Consider the following 23,479-nt stretch of genomic DNA (forward strand, 5'->3'; position numbering starts at 1 on the left):
GGCAAATCTGCCATCCTCTGTACTTTTTACAGAAAAAAATTGTATCATCAAGGTATATTTTAATATCTAGCTAACTAACAAGCCCGCGAACAAAATGGTAAAGTTACATATTTTGCAGTGTGCTTAGTTTAACAATGAAGTAAAAAAAATTGAAACGCCTTTTTAAGCGCCCGTCAGCAAATGTTGTATAACGTTTTTATTGCAATGTAATATGTAATCGCTAACCCTTTAGTTGCCGATATCCGGCTATTGCTACTCTGTCAAGAATTGCTGATTCAACGTCATCGATGAGGAAAGAACCATATTCATTTTTAATGGTCTGTACTTGTATGTATTTTATTCAAGGTCAAATGCCATTTTTTTCTTTTTTTTTATGTAATACGTTGATATTTAGATAGTAATCACAATGACTCGTAATTCATAATTGTTAGGAACTGTGTTAATTTATAGATTTATCTGAATCTCCTGTTCTTCTCGCAGGTGAAATTTTCACACACTTACTTTTTTAAGTATATCCGCTAACAAAATTTCGGAACTACACATTTTCATTTTATAATACCTTTTATGATTACTTGATAGTTTGGATGGTGATATTTCCATGTCATATGTATTAGAATTATCGACATTTTAAAGAACTTCAAAAATGGCATTAATACTTCCTTTAGTATACTTCCTTTGCTTCAGGTTCGACAGAATCTACTAATTACTTAATAAATTATATTATCAATAATTTTCATCCAACATCAAACTAATGTCATTGGTTTTTCTTTGGACCAAAAAGCATATACTACATATTGTATAACATCCTCTTCGTTATAAAAACTAGTACGATAATAAAGTTTCATTAATAAAATAAAGCACTGTTCCTTAGGTTGAATTAAAGTTGTAACATTTTGGAATAAAAAAACATATGGCAGTTACTTGTTTTAAATATGCTTTCATTTGAATGAGAAAGTGCATTATTTAATAACAATACATGGAAAAACCTTTTTAAAAATCCAATTTGGTTTCGAAGCAACTTTCGAATATTTGTATATATCTATCCATAATGTAATAATCATCAAGATTTTTAATTTCAGTTCTCTTTAATACCCTTAGTTTTGCTGCTTTTCCAAATACCAAAACTTGTATGGGTTCGAAGGCAACTCGTGTGCAAGATATCCGAACAAATAATAATAAAAAAAACATGTTACTGTAAATAACCTATGACATTAATTTAATTAAAATAACTGTTTATTGATAAAACATACAAATGTTAAGCTCAGTGCGGCTAATTAAGCCTCCGTATTTTCGTTGAGGAATTTATTAGCAAAACATCCCTAATTATGGCCAATTATATATCGGCATCTTTCTTCATGAAAATAACAGGTTATAAGTTAAATATCGCAAATGATCACGTTACGTAAGTAATCTCGATATTTTATCCATGAAAAATAGCATTAAAAAAATTGTGGCAAGATCAACTTTATTTCTTTCTTTGATTTAAGTTTAACATATTTGCGACTAATGAGTTTAAAATGCTACCGACTTGAAGATGTAATGTTTATTTTTATATGTATGTGTATTATATAAAACACATACCTATATTTTCTTACTGTTCTTTTATTTGTGAATTTCATATTAGATTTTTATATATTTTTGTTTGTTGACTCATCTACGTGAGTTCCAATTTATGAAATTATAAAAGGCATTTATCTTTACAACCTCAATACTAGCAAAAGTCTTTACTCATAAAATTATTAAAAGTGAAACGAAAAGGACAAAATATTCACTAAAAAATTGTGTGCTACTCTTAACAAGTAAAGTTAAAAAATTAAAAAAATTAAAGTTTATGATGCCTCTTTAAAATCTTAAAAGAGGCATCATTTTATTGTGTGAAAAATATAGATAATTTCAGTATTTTTATATTTTTATTTAGTCGCAATAATTAATATTTTTTTCGTATCCATATATGTTCACCTATTTATACTTTTTCTTCGAAAATTAAATCATTGAATGTTCTAAAATTAATCATCCATCAATGAAACAATTATTTCTATATAAACATATTTACCGTTAATGTTTTATGCAAAATTAATAAAATTAGATTATTATTACAGCTGAAACGAGTTATAAAAGTATTAATATAATTTTAAACTAAGCACAAAACTGACAGAATTATTTAAAGAAATTATTAATAATGAATTCCTAAAATAGTGTTTGTATTTTGAATTTATTTTTCATTATGCCACTGAATAAGAAATATCATTCACTATTATTAAAAAATATTTAAAAGTTTCTACAATCGAAAATGAGTCAAGAGCGACTAAATGTCTTTTGGATGACCTTTAATTTCCTATTGCAACAGCGCGAAAAGTTTCTATTAAATAATTTGCATAATTGAATAAATATTAAATACCACTGAACTATATTTTCTTTCCCATTGTTTTGAATTTTGAAGGGCCCAAGAAATGAAAATGTATTTATTTTTACATTAACCGTTCCAGCTCCTCGTAGCTTTCGCCGAAAACATCCAAAGCGTCTGACAAAGTTTGTCGAGAAACTTTAAAAGTTTCATGTAATATTAATATGTTTCTATTCACTAATCTGTTACCGGACGTTGGAAATCATTCTAGCTAAACTTTTCTTATTCACTACCCACCTATATAAATAAGGATATAGTGCTCTTTCCAAACGACTGTTGTAATTGCTCTTCTTACTTTTTATGAATCTTACCTTGAATGATTATGTGTAATAATTTTTCTAATTTTTAATGTCTGTATCTCGATCTTTCTTCATCTGCGACATCGCTTCCATAATTTTCACTTTGTCCGTTTAACTAATACGGAGCGCGTGTCTGTAAATCTGCGTCCACGCTTCCAATCCGTATAAAACAGGGGCTCTAAATCAGTGGTTTTTAAGGCAACATTGTTGAATTTAAAAAAAAAGAGTTGAGGCCAACATCGCACAAAAGTACGTTCTTGCAAACTTTTTAATGATAAAGAAATACTTGGAAGTTTGATATACAAAATTCCTAGTACATTTTTTAAAAGAGATTTTTCACTTGATAATTTACAGAACTCATTTAAAAGTGATTTCTATCTTGCCGCGATGAAAGTTAAAGCATGAATCCGTGATACTTTTCTTTATGATATAAAAACTATATTCAACGATGAACTCATTGCTCTTAGGACAAAAAAACTTACTTCTGATGTTTAATGAAAACAGATCCTCGAATTCGATTAGATGTCCAACGTGACATTCGTGTTGCCTTGGCAAATACTTGACCACAGTTTGATGTTCTTGTCTTAGATAAACTACTGCAGCTTTCACGTTGACATGTGTTAAAAAATAAATATTATTACTTTACGTTGAGAAGGGGTCCGTTGCCTTCGTTAGACCGACAAAGGGGCCAATAAAACAAAAAAGGTTAAGAAGCCCTGGTATAAAAGAAAAGAAAAACACAACAAGACTTTTCAAACACTGTTCAAGGCGGCCTTTCGCTTATTATTGAGTTTTGTATATTATAAAATGTAAAATAGATTTTTGTACAAATTCTGTTGTAAGCCGATAAGCGTTAGCCCAATGCGTTGGAGAGGGGTAACAAATATAGACGTTATAGACGTGACCGTGCAGTATTTTTATAAATAGAAATCGGATAATGTTGCGGGAGTCGATTGTTAACCGCGTGGCTGGAAAGGTTGCCAACCCCCGATCGAACGGGAGAAAAATGTAAAATCCACCATTTTATATTTTCCACGACGTCGACCATGCCGTATTATTATTAAAAAAGACAAAAGTAAGATCGGTTAAGGCGAAGGAGAGGGGAGGGGTGTCGGCTGTTCGAATTTTGGCGCGCCGGAAGCCTTCGAAGCGCCTCTGTCGGCGCTCCGTCGCTCGACGTCCGCTCGCGTGTTCGGCGCTCGCGGCGCTCGGTGCTCTCTGGGCGGTCGCTCGCGCGACCCGCAGTCGGCTATCACCGGCGTCGATGGCGGAGCCGGCCGAGTCGTGGGAGGTGCAGGCCGAGGCGGGGGACGCGGCCGCGGCCTGCCAGCAGATGCCCGCCAAGTTCTCCACGCTCAACGTCAACGCCGTCGAGTTCGTTCCCTTCGGCTGCCCTAAGGAGCCGGACCCGGACGATCCGGACGGAGAAGCCGACGAAGAGCGACAAGAGAAACCGATGCCCAACGGTGAGCCGTCGCCCCGCCCCTCGAGCCACGTTGCACGCAGTTCGTCCCCCCCCCCACCACACCACCCCCCTTCCGTCGCGCGTTTGAGGTTATGTCGGCGACCGCAATACGACTCCCCTCCCCTCCCCCCCGACCTCTATCCCTCTGCCGCGTAGCACTTTCTAAACGCCGCTCTGCCCGTTCAGGTGCGGCGACCGAGGCCGAAGCCATGCCCATTCCGGAGACGACGACGGAAGACCCGCCGCCGGCGCCCCCGGCCTCCGCTGACGGGGGCTCTCCGGCGGCCGACAGCTGGGAGGCCGAAGCGGACGAGTCTCCTCTGACGCCCGACAGAGATGGCGACGATGAGGGCGGCGAGGAGGAAGACGAGGCGGAGGAGATGCCCAAGATAATCAAGAAGAAGCCCCCGCGAGTCGAGGACACCAGGAGCAAAAAAGAGCACATCAACGTCGTCTTCATCGGCCATGTGGGTCAGTATCTTTACGGTCTAACCCCGCATTCTAATTACGCCCTAACCATATTTTTCATTAAAACATATGGTTAATGCAATTCGACTCTTATCTTCGTATACACACAGACACATACATAACCTCACTATAAATATCGTGTCAAATAAAATAAGATAAAAAAACAGATGGATAAAATAAGTATAGCTCGCAGCGTCGACGCTGCCTTTCCATGTAGCATGAAGTCGATAATTAAGGCTTCCGATCCCATTGAGGTCGGTATTAACCCTTTGAGCGGTATCGCTGTTTTGTATTTTACGTATGTAACTGAAGAAATATTTATATTAATTTTAGAAAAAATATTGAGTCCCTCTGTATTATAAAAAAAAAATTGCACATAATTCGAATAAAATATAAAAACGAAATTTAATAATAGAAAAGTGTTAAAATGTGGTATAATTATGGAAAATACGTAAAATTAATTAACAATTGCAAATTAGGAAATCGAGCTATGTATATTGTATAAAAAAATCAAATATAAAGCTGAATTTAATTGGCACTAGGATACAATCTGTACTTTCCTCACTGATCAGAGCTTTGCTCGTATGTATACTCCCGCATAACTTAACTTGTCGCTAACTTTCGAGCACTATCAAGACAGCAAATCCATGTGTATATCATTAACACGTTAACTGTCGAGCAAAACTTAATGCATTATATAAAAAAAGATTTCCAGTTATCGGGGATCAAATTTATCCTAAAAAAATATTTAAATACATCACTATTCTGACCAACGCTCACTCACTACCATTTCTATTTCAGTATGAAGCGGTTTAAACACATTCATTTTTAATGAAAATATAATCGTATAAATACTTTTTTAGAATAAATTTGACCCCCGATAACAGGAAAATACCGATATTTTTCTTATTACATCCCTGCAGTATTCGAGAATGTTGAAATTTCACGAAACCCATTTTTCTACAAAAAGAACGTTGCTATTTATTTATTTATTATATGTGATGGAAATGCTATTTTTTATATAAAAAAATGTACAAAATTTCCATATGGACAATTTGTTATACATACAGCATTTGTTTTTACGGCTGTTGATCAAAATTGATTAGAAAATATAGAAGTTTTAGGCATTTGAGTAAAAATACAGAAATTCAAATTTTACCCATTCTCATGATTATCTTGACTTCATTGCGTATAATGTTATTTATATAAATTTCAAATGAACAGCCACTTAATTTTTTGCAATAGACCGGGCTTTAACGTCCATTAAAGAAACCGGAACTAAAACTCTTTTTTTGTGTAATTTTCTGTACAATCAATTTTTTTTTAATTTTGCTAAAAATAATATATAATTGTTGATAAATTCATAAATAGTGCGTAAACCTACCATATTATTAAAAACTGTTGTATAGATGGTATATTTTGTAATCGGGCGACTAGAACTTGGAGGTATTTGCAATTTTTATTTATTTATTTTTAATAAATAAAGAATATTCTCTATGAGCTGTATTAGCTTATTATTAGAGAATTTTCAATACCAGATATGTATAAACCTAGCTCGATTTTAATTAATCATCATATTCATCCGTGAGATTAGAAAATCTTGAAAAACCTAATCTGTGATGATCAATCGGAATTATAATTATATAATTATCACCGTTTCCAACCTCCCAGATACGATAGAAATTTAAAAACACTAAAGGCCTTATGGGATTCTAACCCTGGTCTTTCAGTTCAATAATCAGACTTATACCGCTTGTCTATCATGCTGGTAATTAAGTAAAAACACTTTTTTTCAGAATGAAAAATACGCAATGACTCAAATGTCATGGGTCATAATCGTTGTAAACTAGTTGTTATTGGCAAATTAAATTTGTGCATGTAGAGAATCGTGAAATTGAGAGAACTAAATTCACGTTTTGGTGTAAAAAAATAATATGCATGATTGTAGTTCAGAAGCAGAAAACGACGTTAGTTTAATGAATTTTATAGTTACAAAATAAGTATTCTCAATATAAAATATGTCTTAACCTGTTAACTGCGTTAGAGGTGTAAACACGTCAATCCAAAACTTCGGTGCGGTTGGCGGGTATACTCATTGTTTAAAATAAAAAATGAATTTACTACAAAACTACAAATTTCAATAAGAAGTAATAAAAATATCATTTAGTGGTATATTTCCTTTATATTACTAATAAAACTGCTATGTATTTTTATCAAAAAAGTAATGGATTTTTAAAACCAAGTTAAGCAGATAACTGGTTAAATTATTTAAAAAATCATTTTCTTGGATGAACAAGTATCGTAGATTAGCAGCACACTAGTTCGGGAAATAGGAATAATATACGATGCAGCCATATGGACTGCATTGAATTATCCAGCCCAAAAAAATAGATTTCTGTTATCCTCGAGTCCAAATATGTTCTATAATATATAAGTTCTAATTTGAAATAAAAACCTGTTTATTATTTATATAGAAAATGTACCATCAACAAATCATATATTTTAATACATATATAAGATTCTGAACCGTTCCAATTTTATAAAAAAAAATTCAGTTGAAATTCTTTACTTTTTATTTTATCTAAAAACATAACATTTCCATGACATATATTTATTAAAATCAAACATTAAATGCATGACATTGTACTGTATCCTTCGACAGAATTAACTTGAAACGAGTTGTTTAATTCTAGATCGAAATAAATTGTCAAAGAAATGTTATCTTTACTTGTTTTTAAAATATGCATTAGTTCCGTTAACCTATATTTTCAGTAACCGTTTCATAAAAAAAAACAGTTCTTCGACTTGACATTGTTCAAAATGTTTTTCAATTGTTAAATGCATAACAAAACTTTGCTTGTTCATAACTTCATTGCCATAAATAAAACAAGTTGGTGATGAATTTCTGCAACAGACGAAAAGGATCACTGAATGAATCTAGCATATGGATATTTTAAACATATTAAAAGAGCAACGTTGCAGTATCTGAGGATTGCTTAACTTTGCCACATCACTCGAACCCTAGCGGAAAAGACGTGTTGCGAATAAAGTAGAAAAAGTGCTTTGATTTTTACTAGTTTCTACACTATTAATTTCCAATCAACATGAAACCTCAACATTATCATATTTATTATTATAATATATAAACATCTAACGAGAGTGTAATTTAGATGCTGGCAAGTCCACGATCGGTGGTCAGATCATGTCGCTCACGGGCATGGTCGACAAGAGAACGCTGGAAAAATACGAAAGGGAGGCACGAGAGAAGTCCAGAGAATCTTGGTATTTGTCGTGGGCGCTCGATACTAATCAAGAAGGTGAGTTGTGTGCGAATGTCTAATTTTTTCCTTGTACATATTATCTTCAATGACGATTATCTTTGCAGAGCGAGACAAGGGAAAGACGGTAGAAGTGGGACGGGCCTATTTTGAGACTGAGAAAAAGCATTTCACTATATTAGACGCCCCGGGCCACAAGAGTTTCGTACCTAATATGATTGGCGGCGCGGCGCAGGCCGACCTCGCTGTTCTGGTGAATTGACTTACATATTTTTTGTATCACCGCTCGTGTCGTTGTTTTAATTGATTAAATCTACAGGTCATATCTGCGCGAAAAGGCGAGTTCGAAACGGGTTTCGACCGGGGGGGCCAAACCAGAGAACACGCCATGTTGGCTAAGACCGCCGGCGTGAAGCACCTGGTCGTATTAGTCAATAAAATGGACGACGCGACCGTAAACTGGGACGAAGTCAGGTAAGATACAAATATTTCTAAAGGGTAAATTGAAATACTGAAAAATACGTCAAATATATGTTCATTATGTTTCAGATATAACGAATGTAAAGATAAAATATTACCTTACCTGAAAAAATTGGGATTCAATCCGGTCAAGGATTTGTCATTCCTTCCGTGTTCCGGCCAGACCGGACAAGGTATCAGGGAACAAGTAGACGAATCGACTTGTCCGTGGTACCGGGGGCCCGCATTTATCGAGTTCATAGACAATTTGCCCTCGCTCAATCGCAATATGGAAGGTCCCTTCATTATGCCCGTCGTAGATAAATATAAAGACATGGGCACGGTGCTCATGGGTAAAGTCGAAGCCGGAAGCACGAGAAAGGGACAGCTTTTGTTACTTATGCCTAATAGGGTATGTCTTCGTCGTATTATATCGGATTACAAATCGTCAATTCTGTGTTAACGTATGATATTATTTCAGACTCAAGTCACCGTCGATCAATTGTGGTCCGACGACGAAGAAGTGACATCTATTGGACCCGGAGAAAACGTCAAAATTAAGTTAAAAGGAATAGAAGAAGAAGACGTCTCACCCGGATTCGTGTTGTGCGATGCGCTTAACCCTATTAAAACTGGCAAAGTATTCGATGCGCAGTTAGTAATTTTAGAACATAAATCTATTATATGCGCCGGTTACTCGGCCGTGATGCATATTCATTGTGCGGCAGAAGAAGTGACAGTAAAAGTAATAATCTCTTATTCTATTGTCATATTAAATGTTGTGTATCAAATTATGATGTAATGTGTTTGATTTAGGCCTTAATTTGTCTGGTCGATAAGAAGACTCAAGAAAAATCTAAAACGAGACCTCGTTTCGTCAAACAAGATCAAGTAGCCATCATGAGGATAGAATGCTCGGGGGTCATTTGTTTGGAGCAATTTAAAGTTTTCCAGCAGATGGGCAGATTTACGTTAAGAGATGAAAGTGAGTCGGTTTGTTGTGTTTCTAAATATTGTATTTGATTTTAATGTTTATTTTTTTTTTTTCAGATAAAACGATCGCAATCGGAAAAGTCCTCAAGATTATTGAATAGACGTATATAAGCTTAGACTAGATAGCTAGGCTAGATCTTCTTAATACATTTCTACAACTAATGACATATGCATAATAACTAAAGTCGATACACGAATCAATGTGCGCGCGTACATGCGTATAAAAAATTTGGGATGCGAGTTCGGTACGCAATTTTTTAAACTTGCATTAAACGAGTGCTGCCCAACACCAATTGCTATTTTTATACAAAAAAATAAATAAATAAATAATGAATATTATGTATGTATATCTTGACAAAAAAAGTAACATCACCTGTCCATTAACAATATAAATTTTATTTATGTAGTAAAATTTTGCGGAGCGGCTAATGCAATAATAGCTGCTGAACTTCGAAACCGACAAAATAACGACTTTTGGTGCTGCCATAATTTTTTTATTGCTCATCATTTAACTGTACGTCAAATCGATTCTTGCTTAATTTTTACTATTGCCGAACAGCTAAGATTTGAAATTGTGTATATATATTTATATATATAATAAATAATACCAACGGGAAGCGAATGAGTATCAGGATATAACACTCGAAAAGTCTTATCGTCTTTATTTTATTATATCTGTTCGATATTCTGATATTCTTTCGACGCCCGGTTAAAAAGTCGAGATCCGATATAATAAAATGTACAAAGAGAGTGGCGATGGTCTGATTCGATTGCGATATTCGTATATATGTGTATATTTAGTTCTTCTGTTTGATCATTTTTTTTTCTCAATGTCCTGGTGGATGATAATAGATTAATTATGCGTATATATATATATTTTAAAGAGAATTTAAATAAAATTATCCATTGAATGGGATCTTGTATGTATTTTTTTTTTAGCTTCCCGATTTGCATGTTCTTTGACTCACCGAGTCGTTTCTACTACTACTTTATAATATAGCTTATTATATTATCGAGATATTAGTTAAATGATTAGATTTATTATTAAATTTTTATAATTGTTTACGTGTGAATGTTAAATTTTTTTATTTAACTACATTATGATTTTTTTATGATTATATGCGCATGTGTGTATATATATTTGTATACACCGTTATTTAATTTTTATTTACGTGTATATATATGCATGTGTATGTATATACTTTGGGGCGATGCAGCCGTCGACGTAAACAGGAAGCTAAAAGCAATTCGGATAGTCCTGCAAAATTTTCCCTCTCGCGCTGATTCGACGTTAATTGATATTATTTTGAATGTGTTGAATTTATGCTAGGCTTCATTCTAAACTGAAGGATAAGGGGGCTTCTTTATTATTAAAAAAGTTTGGTGTTTCAGTTTAATCTACGATTCTTTTGTAAAATGTGTTTCATCCGATTATGACTATGATATATATTATTATTATTATTATTATTTTAATAATTCCAAAAGTTAAATTGTTGCTACTACAATAATTATATTTTAAATTTATTTTATGAATAAATTATAAAAATACACAATACAATTGGCTTGATTTTTTCACGTATATGAAAAGGTAACGTATATAGAAAGATTTAGACAATAAAAATATTTCAATTGCATGTTATTTGTAATCAACGGCACACCTGGTTTATAAATGGTTGTGTAAATATTATCATCCACCGAATCTTCGCATTAGCAGGTATCGTGATTATGTTTTTCTGATTCAACATTTATAGTTGTGAACTGACAGACGATATGATACCAGTTAATCCGAAGACGACAGTATTATGTGTGTCTGGATGTCTTGTTAATTGATTGAAAAGTATTTACAATATGTCATTAATGATTTAAGAAGCAGGGTGACATTTCACCATGTGCAAAAAATATATTAGATGAATCATTTTTGTTATTAAATAAAAGTTCAGAGCTGTTAACTGATCATATCTAAATGGCATGTTTAATCCAAAGGCAATGATATATTATTGGTGAAATAGGCGAAGATTATAAAACTGCATCCACACAATACGTTATCTTGCTTGTAACTATTTTTTTATGTGTTACAACAAGGTAGCAATCAACATCAATGAGTAGGTATTGTAACATCAACAGATTGAAACTGAAGTCTGAATAAAATATATTTTTAGATCAAATTGATTTATAATATAGCTTTCAATCAATAAATGTCGCCACTTTCTCATGCTAGTTTTTTATTATAATTACTGTGGGAATTTCATTATCGGTAACATACCCAATTTTCGCCCATATCAACGATAATAATTGCCTGATATTTTAAAAGTGTTGAATTAGTTTTGTAATAGGAAAGGAACAAGTTGGGTTACGTCATTTTGTACTCCTGGAAAGTATCAAGATGAATCTGAAGCTCTTTTTAGTACATTGTAATTTGAATCTAGGTTACTCTGCTTTTGTGTAACTCAATTTACAAACATAAATAATTATTCTGGTATCTTTGATAATAATAAAAAAGTACCTGTACTAAGCAATCTGAAACTGGACTGCTCATGAGTCGATTGAAAGTAAACCTGCCTTCTTCAGTCGATAATTAAAATACAAAAGGAATTGGGCTCACAATTACCTCTCAAGATTCTAAAGCGCTCATAAAAGCAAATATTGATTATTGAGTATATTTTAAAATTTTAATAATGAAATATGTAAATATTATATACATATATATATATATTATTATATAAACAATTTTTAGAAATATAATTATATATCCAGAAAAACAGATCTGGCCCATTGCTGCCTTTTATGGCACATCACTTATTTCAGGTAGTTGATCATAAAATATAGGATGGACCGAATGATAGTTTTCAATTTTACCGACTTAAATATATAACCGGAATAATCGCCAATAAATTCTTTATCTTATATTCATAAACGCAAATGACTGCTTTTATAACGTTTGTTAATGTTTACTTACACCTTTTTTTATTGTATCTATTGACACTTATGATAATGTAAATATAAAGTATTTAACGGTGTTTCAGTTAATATAAATTAAATTTGAGACTATCCTTCAGTCCGCCTTTGCAGTATATGAAAATATGTGTATGTAAGCCGAATTAATATTAAGCTGTATATTTTGTTGCAATAACCTAATTGAATAAAGTGGTCTACATATAGTCTTGGTTATATATGACGTATTCGTTGCAACGTAGCTGTAATTTTCATATTTATTTACGGCATAACAAACAATTTGTACCGCATTTAGAAATAATTGTGCCTTATCGAAATAAAGTGAACAATAGTTTTATCGATATGTTCAGCAACGTATGATGAATACATATTATATATAAATATCTTAATTTTAAGATCAGTAATTACGCTCGATATAATGGCGTTTGTATCTTTTTAATATATTCCTTATATATATTATTATTATTATTCCACTGTAATGATAATGATTTTTTCACGCTTTTTGTTACAATTTTTTTTAAATATAAAAATAAATAATAATATATTTATAATGATAAAATTTTATAGAAGGCTTTATTATATACACAATGTTAAATACTCACAGAGCGATTTTAAATTGTCATTATCAAAATATGTGCAGATATACATATGATATATATATTATGGTGTTAAAATTTTATGCCTTTGTAACGAATTCAAATATGTCCCGATATGAAAATATGCCTTTCAAATATCATTTGTGTTGCATTTTTTATTTCAAAAATTCCATCTCGAACAATGTCTATGTTTTAATATAGTTTTCTTAGTTAGCTGATTGTTTTTCTACTTAGAGAAAACCAAAATGACTAAATAGAGCTATATTCAATTTTCTTCCATAATCATAACCATAATTTGTAGTCTTTTTAAACTTCATTTTTATTTTTTCCTGAATTATGCATACTTTGATTATTATTTGCTTTGCACCATTTTATAAAATAATTATATTTATACTTAGTAAAAATAAAAGTTTATCTAAAATAGAAATTTAAATTAATTCCTTTTTCAACACAACTTTTTAGAATGTTTATAATAATTGGTATGTGTAAAATAATTTGGTTTAACATTTTTGCTAAAGAATTTTAACCTTATGAAAAAATATTTCGAAATACAATAAAAATTCACATTGAACTTTCAGAAAGTAAAGAATTTAGAATTGAAATTAAATATTTAACAAAAAGCTTAATTTGATATAAATTACTTCATCCATCAGCTAAAAATCCTAAGCTATTACTTCAAACCATCTAATTTTTTGCCACAAAGATGATATTGATTTTAAGCAAGTCCTTGATTTTTCTGTGTAAAATCTTTTCACAAAACAATTATGTGTAAATCGATCTTATCTTTGTAGCAAAAATCTTGTCAAGTGCAATCAATCATAATTCGACATTTTTACTTGCTGCACCTATAAAGTTAATGTGGCATTTTCCAAACTGGTTCTTGATAATTTTAAGCTTTTCAGTTTCTAGCAGATGAAGGTGTGATGGCGGCATATAGAAGATAACACACAAAATTTTACATAACTAAAAAGAGATCTTTAAGGATATAAAGTAGAGAAGAAAGCTTAAGAAGTTGTCGAGTAAATATTTTTTAGGTCATTGATATTTTTAATTTCTATGTTCCGATAAAAAAATTATGAAACCACTAAGCTGTATTCCATTCACTAATAAGCTTACTATATAACTTTCTGTTACGTACTAAGTCGCTTACCATCTGAAAAAGGTGACGACGCTTTACATAGAAGTATATATTTTAACTACCAAGTCCTGTGAAAATACAAATTACAGAATTTACAGCTTCTATGTTCCTTTGTAACCTGATTCTGATGTAACTCCAATCTAAGATGTAGAGCGCATACGTTTTTTTCCATCTTTGCACAAATAAATCAATGGAGCGTAACATTTATCATCAATTATGATGCATCTCATTGTATTTTATCGTTAGATCATTACGATGTAATTTTTTGCTGTACCCTGGATTTGAATTTCATAAGTCCATATTGGCTATGTAGTACTTTTGTACAGTAAGATTGTTTTTTAATGAGTTGAGATCTTCATATTTTACCGAGCTTTCTTTTCGCTTAGACGTACTGTAAAAAGATGCATATTTATTTATTGTAAATCTTACGTTGCAACATGACAGGCTTTAGCCCAATGTGTTATAGCGGGATAAATGCAATCAACAACTAAGTAGTGACAGTCTGAAATCATTATTGTCATTGCTGGATTTAATTTAAATTATTCATCAGTGAGATTATGAAATTTAGGAAAACTTAATCTATGATGATTGAATGGAATTATGCTTGTATAATAATCAATAATTTAGGCTCAATAGAATGTCTTCCAGGTAATAGTCGCCAACTTATATTACTGGTATATCCAGGTATTTGATGATATCAACCTAAACGGGTTGATAGTTCCTCTCCTAGTCGTAAGTATTGTTATTCTCCATATTTTCATACAGTTCTGGATTTTACTTTAGCTCTTTTAACACAATTAAGGAATTTGTGATGAAAGTAGAACTGTATCATATGCTTTTGTGGTTGAAATATCAACAGACTTGGTCCTACGATGTTGCCTTGTGGAACTCCAGATTATTTTTAGTGATGTTTATTATATATCTTCTAGTTGATAATTAATGTATCGAATTTTTAAACACACTAAATTGGCAAAAATACAAATATACATAACTAAATTAATAATAAAAAAAAAAAAATTTTTATGGTACTAATATGGAAACGAGCTATAATTCACTTGGTATTGAAATATTATAAGTGGTTTAGACTTCTGACAATAAAATGCGCCTTAGTAAACGTGATTTAGACAATCTTTAAAACCAATAACCTCTTATCTTAATTGCTTTTGAAAGTAACAAGTCATTGGACAGATAGTATTACGATTAACTTATCAAGCTTTGTTACTATTGCTGTGCGTGTAATTTAAAATAATTAAGTGCAGGCATATAAAATAAAACTCAAAATTATTTTAGCCACGTTCATGACTTAAATATTTATTTCATTTGCAACTTAACTACACAATAGGGTTAGCTTGTTAAGAGTTAAATTCTATCATAAAAAATTACTGCATTTCATGAATATTATATTATAATAATAATTTTACAAAATGACAATAAAATAAAATCATATTTACAACGAACACTGAGGGCCATTCCTTGCAAATATTCATGTTGGTTCTATTCGGAGAAACGAGCGATTCTCTAAATATCAATAGAAACAAAATTAAATGAGTGCGGTAGCCGAAACTATACATATATAAATATTGACATAACACAGCTACCTAAATTATTTATATTTTTAAACCGATACAAAAAATGCATTCAATACATTTGATAATTTTTTTTTGATAAGTTACACTTCTGCAATATATAATTTATATTTTAAATACAGTCTTAAACACATTTGCATTAAATAAGCATAATATACACAAATCAACGCTTCTCAAAATACACCAGCTATGAATCATATGCTTTACACATAAACATCAATTGGTTACAAATTCGTCGATATATATAATATTAAATACATACGGTTTATACCAAACATGAAAAATACTTGGTATGTATAATTTTATATATATATATATATCAGTGGCGTGCCGTCCATATATGCGGTCGATTCAAAACGCCACCAGCACGCACGGTTGATCAACTATAAACACGAGCGAATATAAACACGGTCACGTGATTGGCTGAGTCGCTCGCCATCATCCGTTCATGCTGGTGGCGTTTTGAATCTACCGCATTTATGGACGGCATGCCACTGATATATATATATATATATATACATATATATATATATATATATATAAATAAATATTTATGCAAAAACAAATCCGCTCTAAATTTGTCCATCTTTCAATGGAGCTCTTTACAGTGGTTAAACATTTTCTAAAATATACACAATACATACATTCAAGTAAAGAAATCATTAAACGATTCGACGTCATCGACACATTTTGGCAATGGAGTGATAAGTACAGACTTACACGTTTATTACAATGATAGGTCAGTCGGATTTTTTAAACGTTTCATTCTTGGAAATGTTCTGATTCATTTGGTCGTTTTCAAATTCAACAAAATCATCGAAGAGACTAGGCCAAGCTTCCGTGTCGTCGTAGCTGCTAAGATCTACGCCGACCGTGTCGCAAAAATTCAAAAACATGTACCACGTATCCTTAGGGATGCCCTTCACGTGCGGATGCAGCTCTAGATAATTGAGCCACCTGTTCATGATGGGCGGTTCGCACACCGTGAACACGAGGCGCCAAAGCACGATGGCAACGTCGGCCGGCAAGCTCCTCTGGCCGTTGGCCGCGTCCAATCCGAACTTGAACGTAAACCTATACAAGTCTTTGAAAAGTTCACTGTCCCTCTGCACCTCCGACACTATCTCGGGAAGGCGGCTTTGAATCCCCTTTATCGAGTCGACCTTCATACTCTTCAATCCCACTACGAATTCGCTCTTCGTGAAGCAGCACATCTGTTCGGCGTTCAACTTCCAGGCCAACACCAGCACTTTGAACTCGTCCGGACAGAGCTGCAGATCGGCACAAAGCCTTTCGATGCCTTCGGAAAGAATGGCCTCCTCGTTTGGGTCTTTGTAGTGTTCGAACATAATGCCGATTCTGCCGTCGGACGATCGAGAATCTGCAACGTTCGAAGACGAGCGCGGCAGACGCTTCGGACAGAAGCTTCGTTGGTTTTTTTCCGCTGCCATTTGAGATCGCTGCGAGCTGCAGACGGGGTCTCCTGTCACAGGAGTGATTCCGACGTTGGCGTTTATGTGACCGCTTCCTTGTGTCGAGAAATTAAACGAAGTGAAACCGCTCTTCTTGTTTCCGTTCAGATGAGTTTCGATGGAGAGTAGCGGCTGACGCGTACCGTGGAGTTGATAGTCGGTGGACGCTTTTCCTCCTACTGCGAGAGAGCTTTCCAATTCTGTCATCTCTGCAACATTAAAAAGTGCATTACAAAAACATCTGTATATACTATACTATATTGTAATTCCTTCTATTTTTCTATAATTAACCAAATATTGGCCGATTACATTCTTTGATTTAAGTATTTAAAATAAAAATCGAGTTACTTTTCCGTTGCCCCTTAAAAATATTTGTCGATAAAAATAATGTCTTCCAACAATAATTGGTAAATATCATAATATTACAAAATTTTTATGTAGAATTACATATTGCTTTAAAATCTGTCATAATATACAATGCATTATAATTCATAATTTAATCTCAAAACATGTCCTTCTGTCGTATGTATCACTTAAAACTCACAAATTAATGACTCATGCAAATCTCCAGTTCAACACAACTTTTTTTTAGAATAATATGTAGGTAGGTACAAAGATATTTAAGTTACCACAATATAGTATAGATTCATAACATTTTATAAATATTATTTTTATTCTTTACAAATGACATAAAAATGAGCACTCAATTTATCGATTTAACAGATGATGCCAGTTAAAGCATGCTCATTTTACTCAATTCATAGGGATAAAGAAGCTATCAGATATCTAGTTAGGCTCTTAAATTCCCTGAATGGAAGAGGATTAACAGCACCAACTAACCCTCTAGGTTGGTAGGCCTATAATGCTGCTGAGGATTTTGATCTCACAAAGCTGTGCAATGGAATGCGACTGTTTTTAAGGCAGCAATGCATAAGATGCATATGTGTTTATATCTAGAATCGTCATGATAAAATTACGTAAGTCACAAAATTCAATCGACTTATATTAATATTTATTCACTAAATCTTCAGTTTCAAAATGACAGGTTTTAGCTCAATGTGTTTCAACGGAGCAAACATTCTCAAGTATATGTTACAATATCCAAAGCACCTATACAAGCTAGATAAGGTACAAAATCTTATCTTTGTGGTTGAAATCTTATTATACATTGTAATTTAAAATTAAATAAATATCACTTTAAAAATTAAACAGGAAATACATCCTTATAGTTGACTAGTCTTATTTGCATACTATATAAATATAGATGTACTACATATTAAAAAAAAATATATTTGCCCCTGAAACAAATACTTTACATCGTATTATTTATTCAATGATAACGTCGGATCCTTCAATTTTAGCCAAAGTAGCAAAAGCTGATATATCGGATTTTGGCAAACAAAGGATTAAATAGTTTTTAATTCATAACTTATAAATAAAAATTATTCTGTTTATTTTTAATGTGTACGAGTTTTAATTTGACTAAATAATTAGTGATCATAAAAATATGTGTGGTACTACCAATACTACTCTATTTCACTTAAGTATACACAAAACCTTTATATTCTACAGCTTATATTTTTCTAAAATGTATGATAACAAAATTTTAACTAATAATAAAAATGTCGAATGAGTTTCGATATAGGACTGGAAATGGTTAATGTATAAATGCAATCGCTTAGTTTGATTTCAAGAACATATTAAATGTATCATACGAACCATCTTTCTGTATAACCGATTGAAGCGGAGGAACGGTAGCAGCGGAGCCAGACGGTGAATTAAAGCAACTAAAGCAGTGGCCCATTGGATAAAATCTTGTCGTTAGCTACTCCTGTTAGTTTTAAGTTTTGAACGGGCGATCGTCTCTTTTCGACTGTGGGGCCGCGTTCAAAATTTAAATTCAACCGATATTATAAAAAACAATCTTTTACTTTTCCCCTATCATAATAATTTCTCATCGGACACTTGTTCAGTTTGCGACTAGAATCATCTAAAATGCCTACTATGAGAATAAAAATTTTCATGTAGAAGTCAGTCTTGCAAACTCCTGAAACAGAAACGGGTTACATTAGTGGTGTGATAATATTGCAGATATTCATAGACAACGACCGAAACGGAATGACTATATGCTACAACAATGTATCGAAAGACAGCCCAGAAAATGGTTTAAATTATACTTTGATGTTATCAATTTCTCAAAAACAGTGAAAGTTTCTAAGACTGTAATTAGCTTTAGAACTTTCATTAGTTGGGTTTGGTTAATGTATGTAGTTAGTTTTGGGTTTGAACACCAAATGTACGTTTTGCAACTGTCAAATTGAGTTTCATACCTCTTAAAACAGCATATAATTTCACTAGCGCCTATCAGTTAAATTATATTATCGCTAATTGAAATATATATATCTACTAGTAAAAATATAACTTCACCGAAAAATACACATTCACAGTAACATTTATACATCGCATGTAAATAAATAATAATAAGCATGTAAATGTATCATATATGTATATTAATATGTATGGAAAAGTTAAAATCATATCATTTTTAGCATATGCCAAATAAATCATTTTTTAACTGGTAAAACTATATATCTACAGGTGAAAAAGTATTCCAATATGAATTCACTGAAATGACATATTTTAAAAAATATTTTCGGGATAGATTTGACTGTTTTTTTTTAGATTTTCTTTGAGGAATAACCCAAGAATTTCTGGTTTAGAATCAGGGATGACATTTCAGTTTTTTTAATATCTCTATTTCATTAAGATTCATAGTATTTAATTAAATGACATGGATTTTTCTGGCTAAATTCAATGGAGGACCTCAACTACCTCCCCGGCCCAAATGACGTCCTTGTCTTTCAGATCCTCTGCAATAGTCTACAACACTGTTAAATACTCTACATATATTCGCTCAATCTTGCTTAGACTCGTTTGCACTTTGACACTGCAAAATCCTCTACGAAGTCTACCGTTAGGGACCTGTTAACTTTTGTAGAATAAAAACACTCGAAAAACCATTGTAATAGATAAGGCAACGATGTACTCAACACAAGCGCAAGAAATATAAAAACGTCAGATAACGACCATTAGCACTAATTGAATCATCCAAAGAAACTGCTGCTTAAAGAATTCAATTCAGACAGGACGAATGACTGAAGCACTCCGTCAAATAATTGGAAGGAAATGTAAACTTCACATTTAGAAAATTGCTTATTAATCGAATATTCTGTATAATATCACGTTACTTATATCTCAACTATTTTCGCGTATGAGGCAAATTCATGTATATTATTTCACATACGGAATTCCTTATTGTAAAAAAATTATTAAATTAAATTATATATTTTTAAAAAAACAAATCAATATCAATTAAGTCATTTACAGAGTAATCGAACAAAAAGAAACGAGTGGTAGGGGTTAAGTTGAATAAAAAAAATGGTCATCCTAACATTTCAATCTGACATTTGCAAAAAGTAAAATTCAATAGACGCGTTTTCGTCCGTTTCGGTCTTCGGCCATGGTTTTGGGGCAATCCGAGTTGAGACAAAGGTTGCATACTAAGTTTGAGCGGAGAGCAACAGGATCAAATACGGTGATAACTGTTTATCCGATTTGACACGAGTCGATCCTCGGGCGGTCGGGGGCCTCCGGAAGACGGTCCGCGCCGTGCCCGCGGCGTGGGGCCCTGGGCGGAGCGCCCGGGGCGCGGAGACAGGGCGGAGGCCGAGACCAGTCGGGCCCGCTGTTTACCTCCAGGGGAGATGCCCGACACTGTCGCTCTTCGGGCCAATTCGACACCGATTAAGAAGCGAACGTCAATGCTAAATTTTATTTTTATTTATCAAAAACGGCCATAAGCTTCGCAATTTTTACGCATATTTGCTCTTATTATTGAAAATAAATTTAAATAGATGTTTTTTTTCTTTTTTCAATATTGTCGTATCGCTGTAATCGGCAATGTAACGGAACAATGCTGTCTCAATGTTTTTTAGCGGGATTGAAATTACTCCAACAGTAACAGGGATTTAGCCTGGAGGTTAGGACCCCGTTTGTCTCTTCATGCAGGCAACATTAATTGAATCACGTATGAATATACTTTTTGTTCGTATAATCCAACACGCTGAAAATTATTAAATAACACGGAGTGAAAAATATTGCGATCAATTGTTAAGCAATATCTCGGCATAGTTGCTGTGTTAGATATTATTCTTTAAGCGATAACTTCACGATAAAGGCCTGAAAAAGTATTCTTGAGCTTCGGCATAAGATATTAGCAAATGTGGGGACCAACTTATTTGTTTAACCTGGAGCTGGTGCATACTGGTAAAACACTTGCACCGGTCAATGCCTCGTCCGATCGGTACGTGGTCGTAACACTATTTTTTTAAATAATGTAATCATATAAACTGCGATATATTCTTCTACACAGGGCAATATGTGTCTCACTACTACCCGTTACCACACGTTGGGCAAACAAGTATTGCCAACAAGAACGTTGTCATTCAAAGTAACAGAATATCGCTGGATGTTGAAACCGTCCGTGAACATAATTCAAGCGGCAGAGATAATTGCAGAAGCATTAAATGTACAAACTCAAATTAAAAAAGTATAACGAAAAACTTTTATAGAACTAGAACATTTTTTTCTTATTTTAACAAGTATTGGATTTCAATATCAATTATTAATAGCAGCAGTACTATAAAAGAAACATTTTCACCTATGTTTGATTTACAGAAATTAGGCGATTGTTAACTTACCGCGTAAACATTGAAACTTGTAAATACATATGAGAAAGTTTTATATAGGAACGTCCCGCGAGCATAAGCAAGTAGGCAGTTGTAGAAAGGGAGTGGCGAATCGTGGAACGTATTTATAATAAATAGTTGAATATTGTGAATACGAGAAAGTATTATGGGGGCCGATTTAGATTTGTTATGGCCAAAACTCGCCGGTACTTGAGTAGCACTGGCGTGACAAATATTTCTCTACACTAGCAATCTTCAGGCAATCCGGACATCATATTCAATCATCAATAGAATACTACTGCAGCGACTAAATCTGTGTATGATTGCCACTCATCACCATCACTGTTCCTAAAGTATCTATCTCTTGTAGTTATGCATGATATTTAATGGACTTATCGGGGCCGATTTACATTTAGATTTGTTATGGCTAAAGCTGGTCGGCACTTGAGTAGCACTAGCGTGGCGGGTATTTCTCTCGACTGGCAATCTTTCGCGCATTCGGACGCGTCGTTTCGCGTCCGCCTTGTAACAATGTAAACACCTAAAATAATTCAATAAAATATTACTGCAGCGGCTTAATCTGTGTCTAATTGCCACCCGTCACCATCACCGTCCCTAAAGACTGAATTTTCATATTTTTCGTTACGCGACAAATTAAGTGTAAATATTTTATTTGAGCAAAATAATTGTTAATAAGTGGACTAAACAGTTTCAAGAAGAATACCCAAATGTTTTGGATTGACAAGTTAAGGGCCAATATAGTTTGCAACTCTGGAACTATGCTGAAAACGTCGAGGCAGAGCGGCAGCAGTCAGATAATTTGCCGTTAATGACGTTAGTCAGCGCTTCGTTTTGTATCATATATTCACTACGTAATGCTACAGTGTTTTTTTGCCAGCTCACATTCGGCATAAACTTTTTAATGTTTTGAATAACCATGCATTAAAAGTTTGCCGGACGGATAGTGACGGTTGCCAATTATTTACAGATTGAGCCGCTGCAGTAGTATTGTTATTAAAAAGTTTATAATAGTGTACAAATTATGTTACATGATAATATATGCGAATGAACGGTAGACGAAATACCACCTGCCGCTGTCTTTCTGTCGAGGTCCACTAAAAGAAAGTTGCCCTCTCTATGTGAAATATTCTACTTGTAATATAAACACTGAACAAATGTTAATACTCATCATTTAAACAGAAAGGCTTTTTACAATATTTTTTATTGACATTTATGCTGCAGGTTAATATAGACGAAACGAGAAATGACGTATAGGGAGTTGAAAAAATGGTGAAAAAAATTATTAAAAGTAAATATATTTTAGTTTATTTTTTTAGTTATTTATTTCATTTGACCCTTTTTTGTTTGTCTGGAAATGTTCAACATTATGTAAAATGTGTATGCTTTTTAGCTCATTTTTAAACTGAATTATTTGACTTTTTGTAAAATTATAATTAGTCGTAGAAACAATGCGCAATCGATTTATTTTTAATTTAATTTGGCCCAAAGCGCCAATCTTTGTTTTGTCGTTACGCTGCGCCCCCCGCGCCTCTCGCCCCGTCCGTGGATGCTCGTTTGATGACGCATGTTTGGAAAGTGACATTTGTTGATTGTCAACGTC

General features: G+C 33.1%; 3 protein-coding genes across 4 annotated transcripts in view; 2 read left to right on the forward strand and 1 right to left on the reverse strand.

The window, feature by feature from the left end:
• Window positions 1-3,885: 3,885 nt before the first annotated feature.
• eRF3 (eukaryotic translation release factor 3) lies at window positions 3,886-9,693 on the forward strand. Its single transcript, XM_088202817.1, has 9 exons — window positions 3,886-4,169; window positions 4,355-4,639; window positions 7,807-7,953; window positions 8,022-8,167; window positions 8,234-8,388; window positions 8,464-8,785; window positions 8,855-9,118; window positions 9,190-9,358; window positions 9,424-9,693. The coding sequence occupies exons 1-9, from the start codon at window positions 3,968-3,970 to the stop codon at window positions 9,465-9,467; spliced, it is 1,734 nt and encodes a 577-aa protein (XP_088058943.1). The 5' UTR covers window positions 3,886-3,967; the 3' UTR covers window positions 9,468-9,693.
• Window positions 9,694-16,256: 6,563 nt separating this feature from the next.
• On the reverse strand, window positions 16,257-20,901 carry SCCRO3 (defective in cullin neddylation 1 domain containing SCCRO3). The gene is made up of 3 exons (XM_088202625.1): window positions 20,672-20,901; window positions 18,830-19,157; window positions 16,257-17,319 (listed from the first exon to the last, which is right to left on the reverse strand). Exons 2-3 carry the CDS (start codon window positions 18,912-18,914, stop codon window positions 16,379-16,381), a joined length of 1,026 nt encoding a protein of 341 aa, XP_088058751.1. The 5' UTR covers window positions 18,915-19,157; window positions 20,672-20,901; the 3' UTR covers window positions 16,257-16,378.
• Window positions 20,902-23,412: 2,511 nt separating this feature from the next.
• LOC148227185 (nuclear distribution protein nudE-like 1-B) overlaps window positions 23,413-23,479 on the forward strand; it is a 9,506-nt gene continuing 9,439 nt past the window's right edge. For both annotated transcript variants that reach the window (XM_088202859.1, XM_088202858.1), the window contains exon 1: window positions 23,413-23,479. This exon is cut by the window's right edge and continues 165 nt beyond it. The gene's annotated coding sequence lies outside the window, so the exon portion shown is untranslated.

This window comes from Plectrocnemia conspersa, unplaced genomic scaffold (genome assembly GCF_051122295.1).
Source record: "Plectrocnemia conspersa isolate PC_06_02 unplaced genomic scaffold, ASM5112229v1 ptg000013l, whole genome shotgun sequence".
NCBI lineage: Eukaryota > Metazoa > Arthropoda > Insecta > Trichoptera > Polycentropodidae > Plectrocnemia > Plectrocnemia conspersa.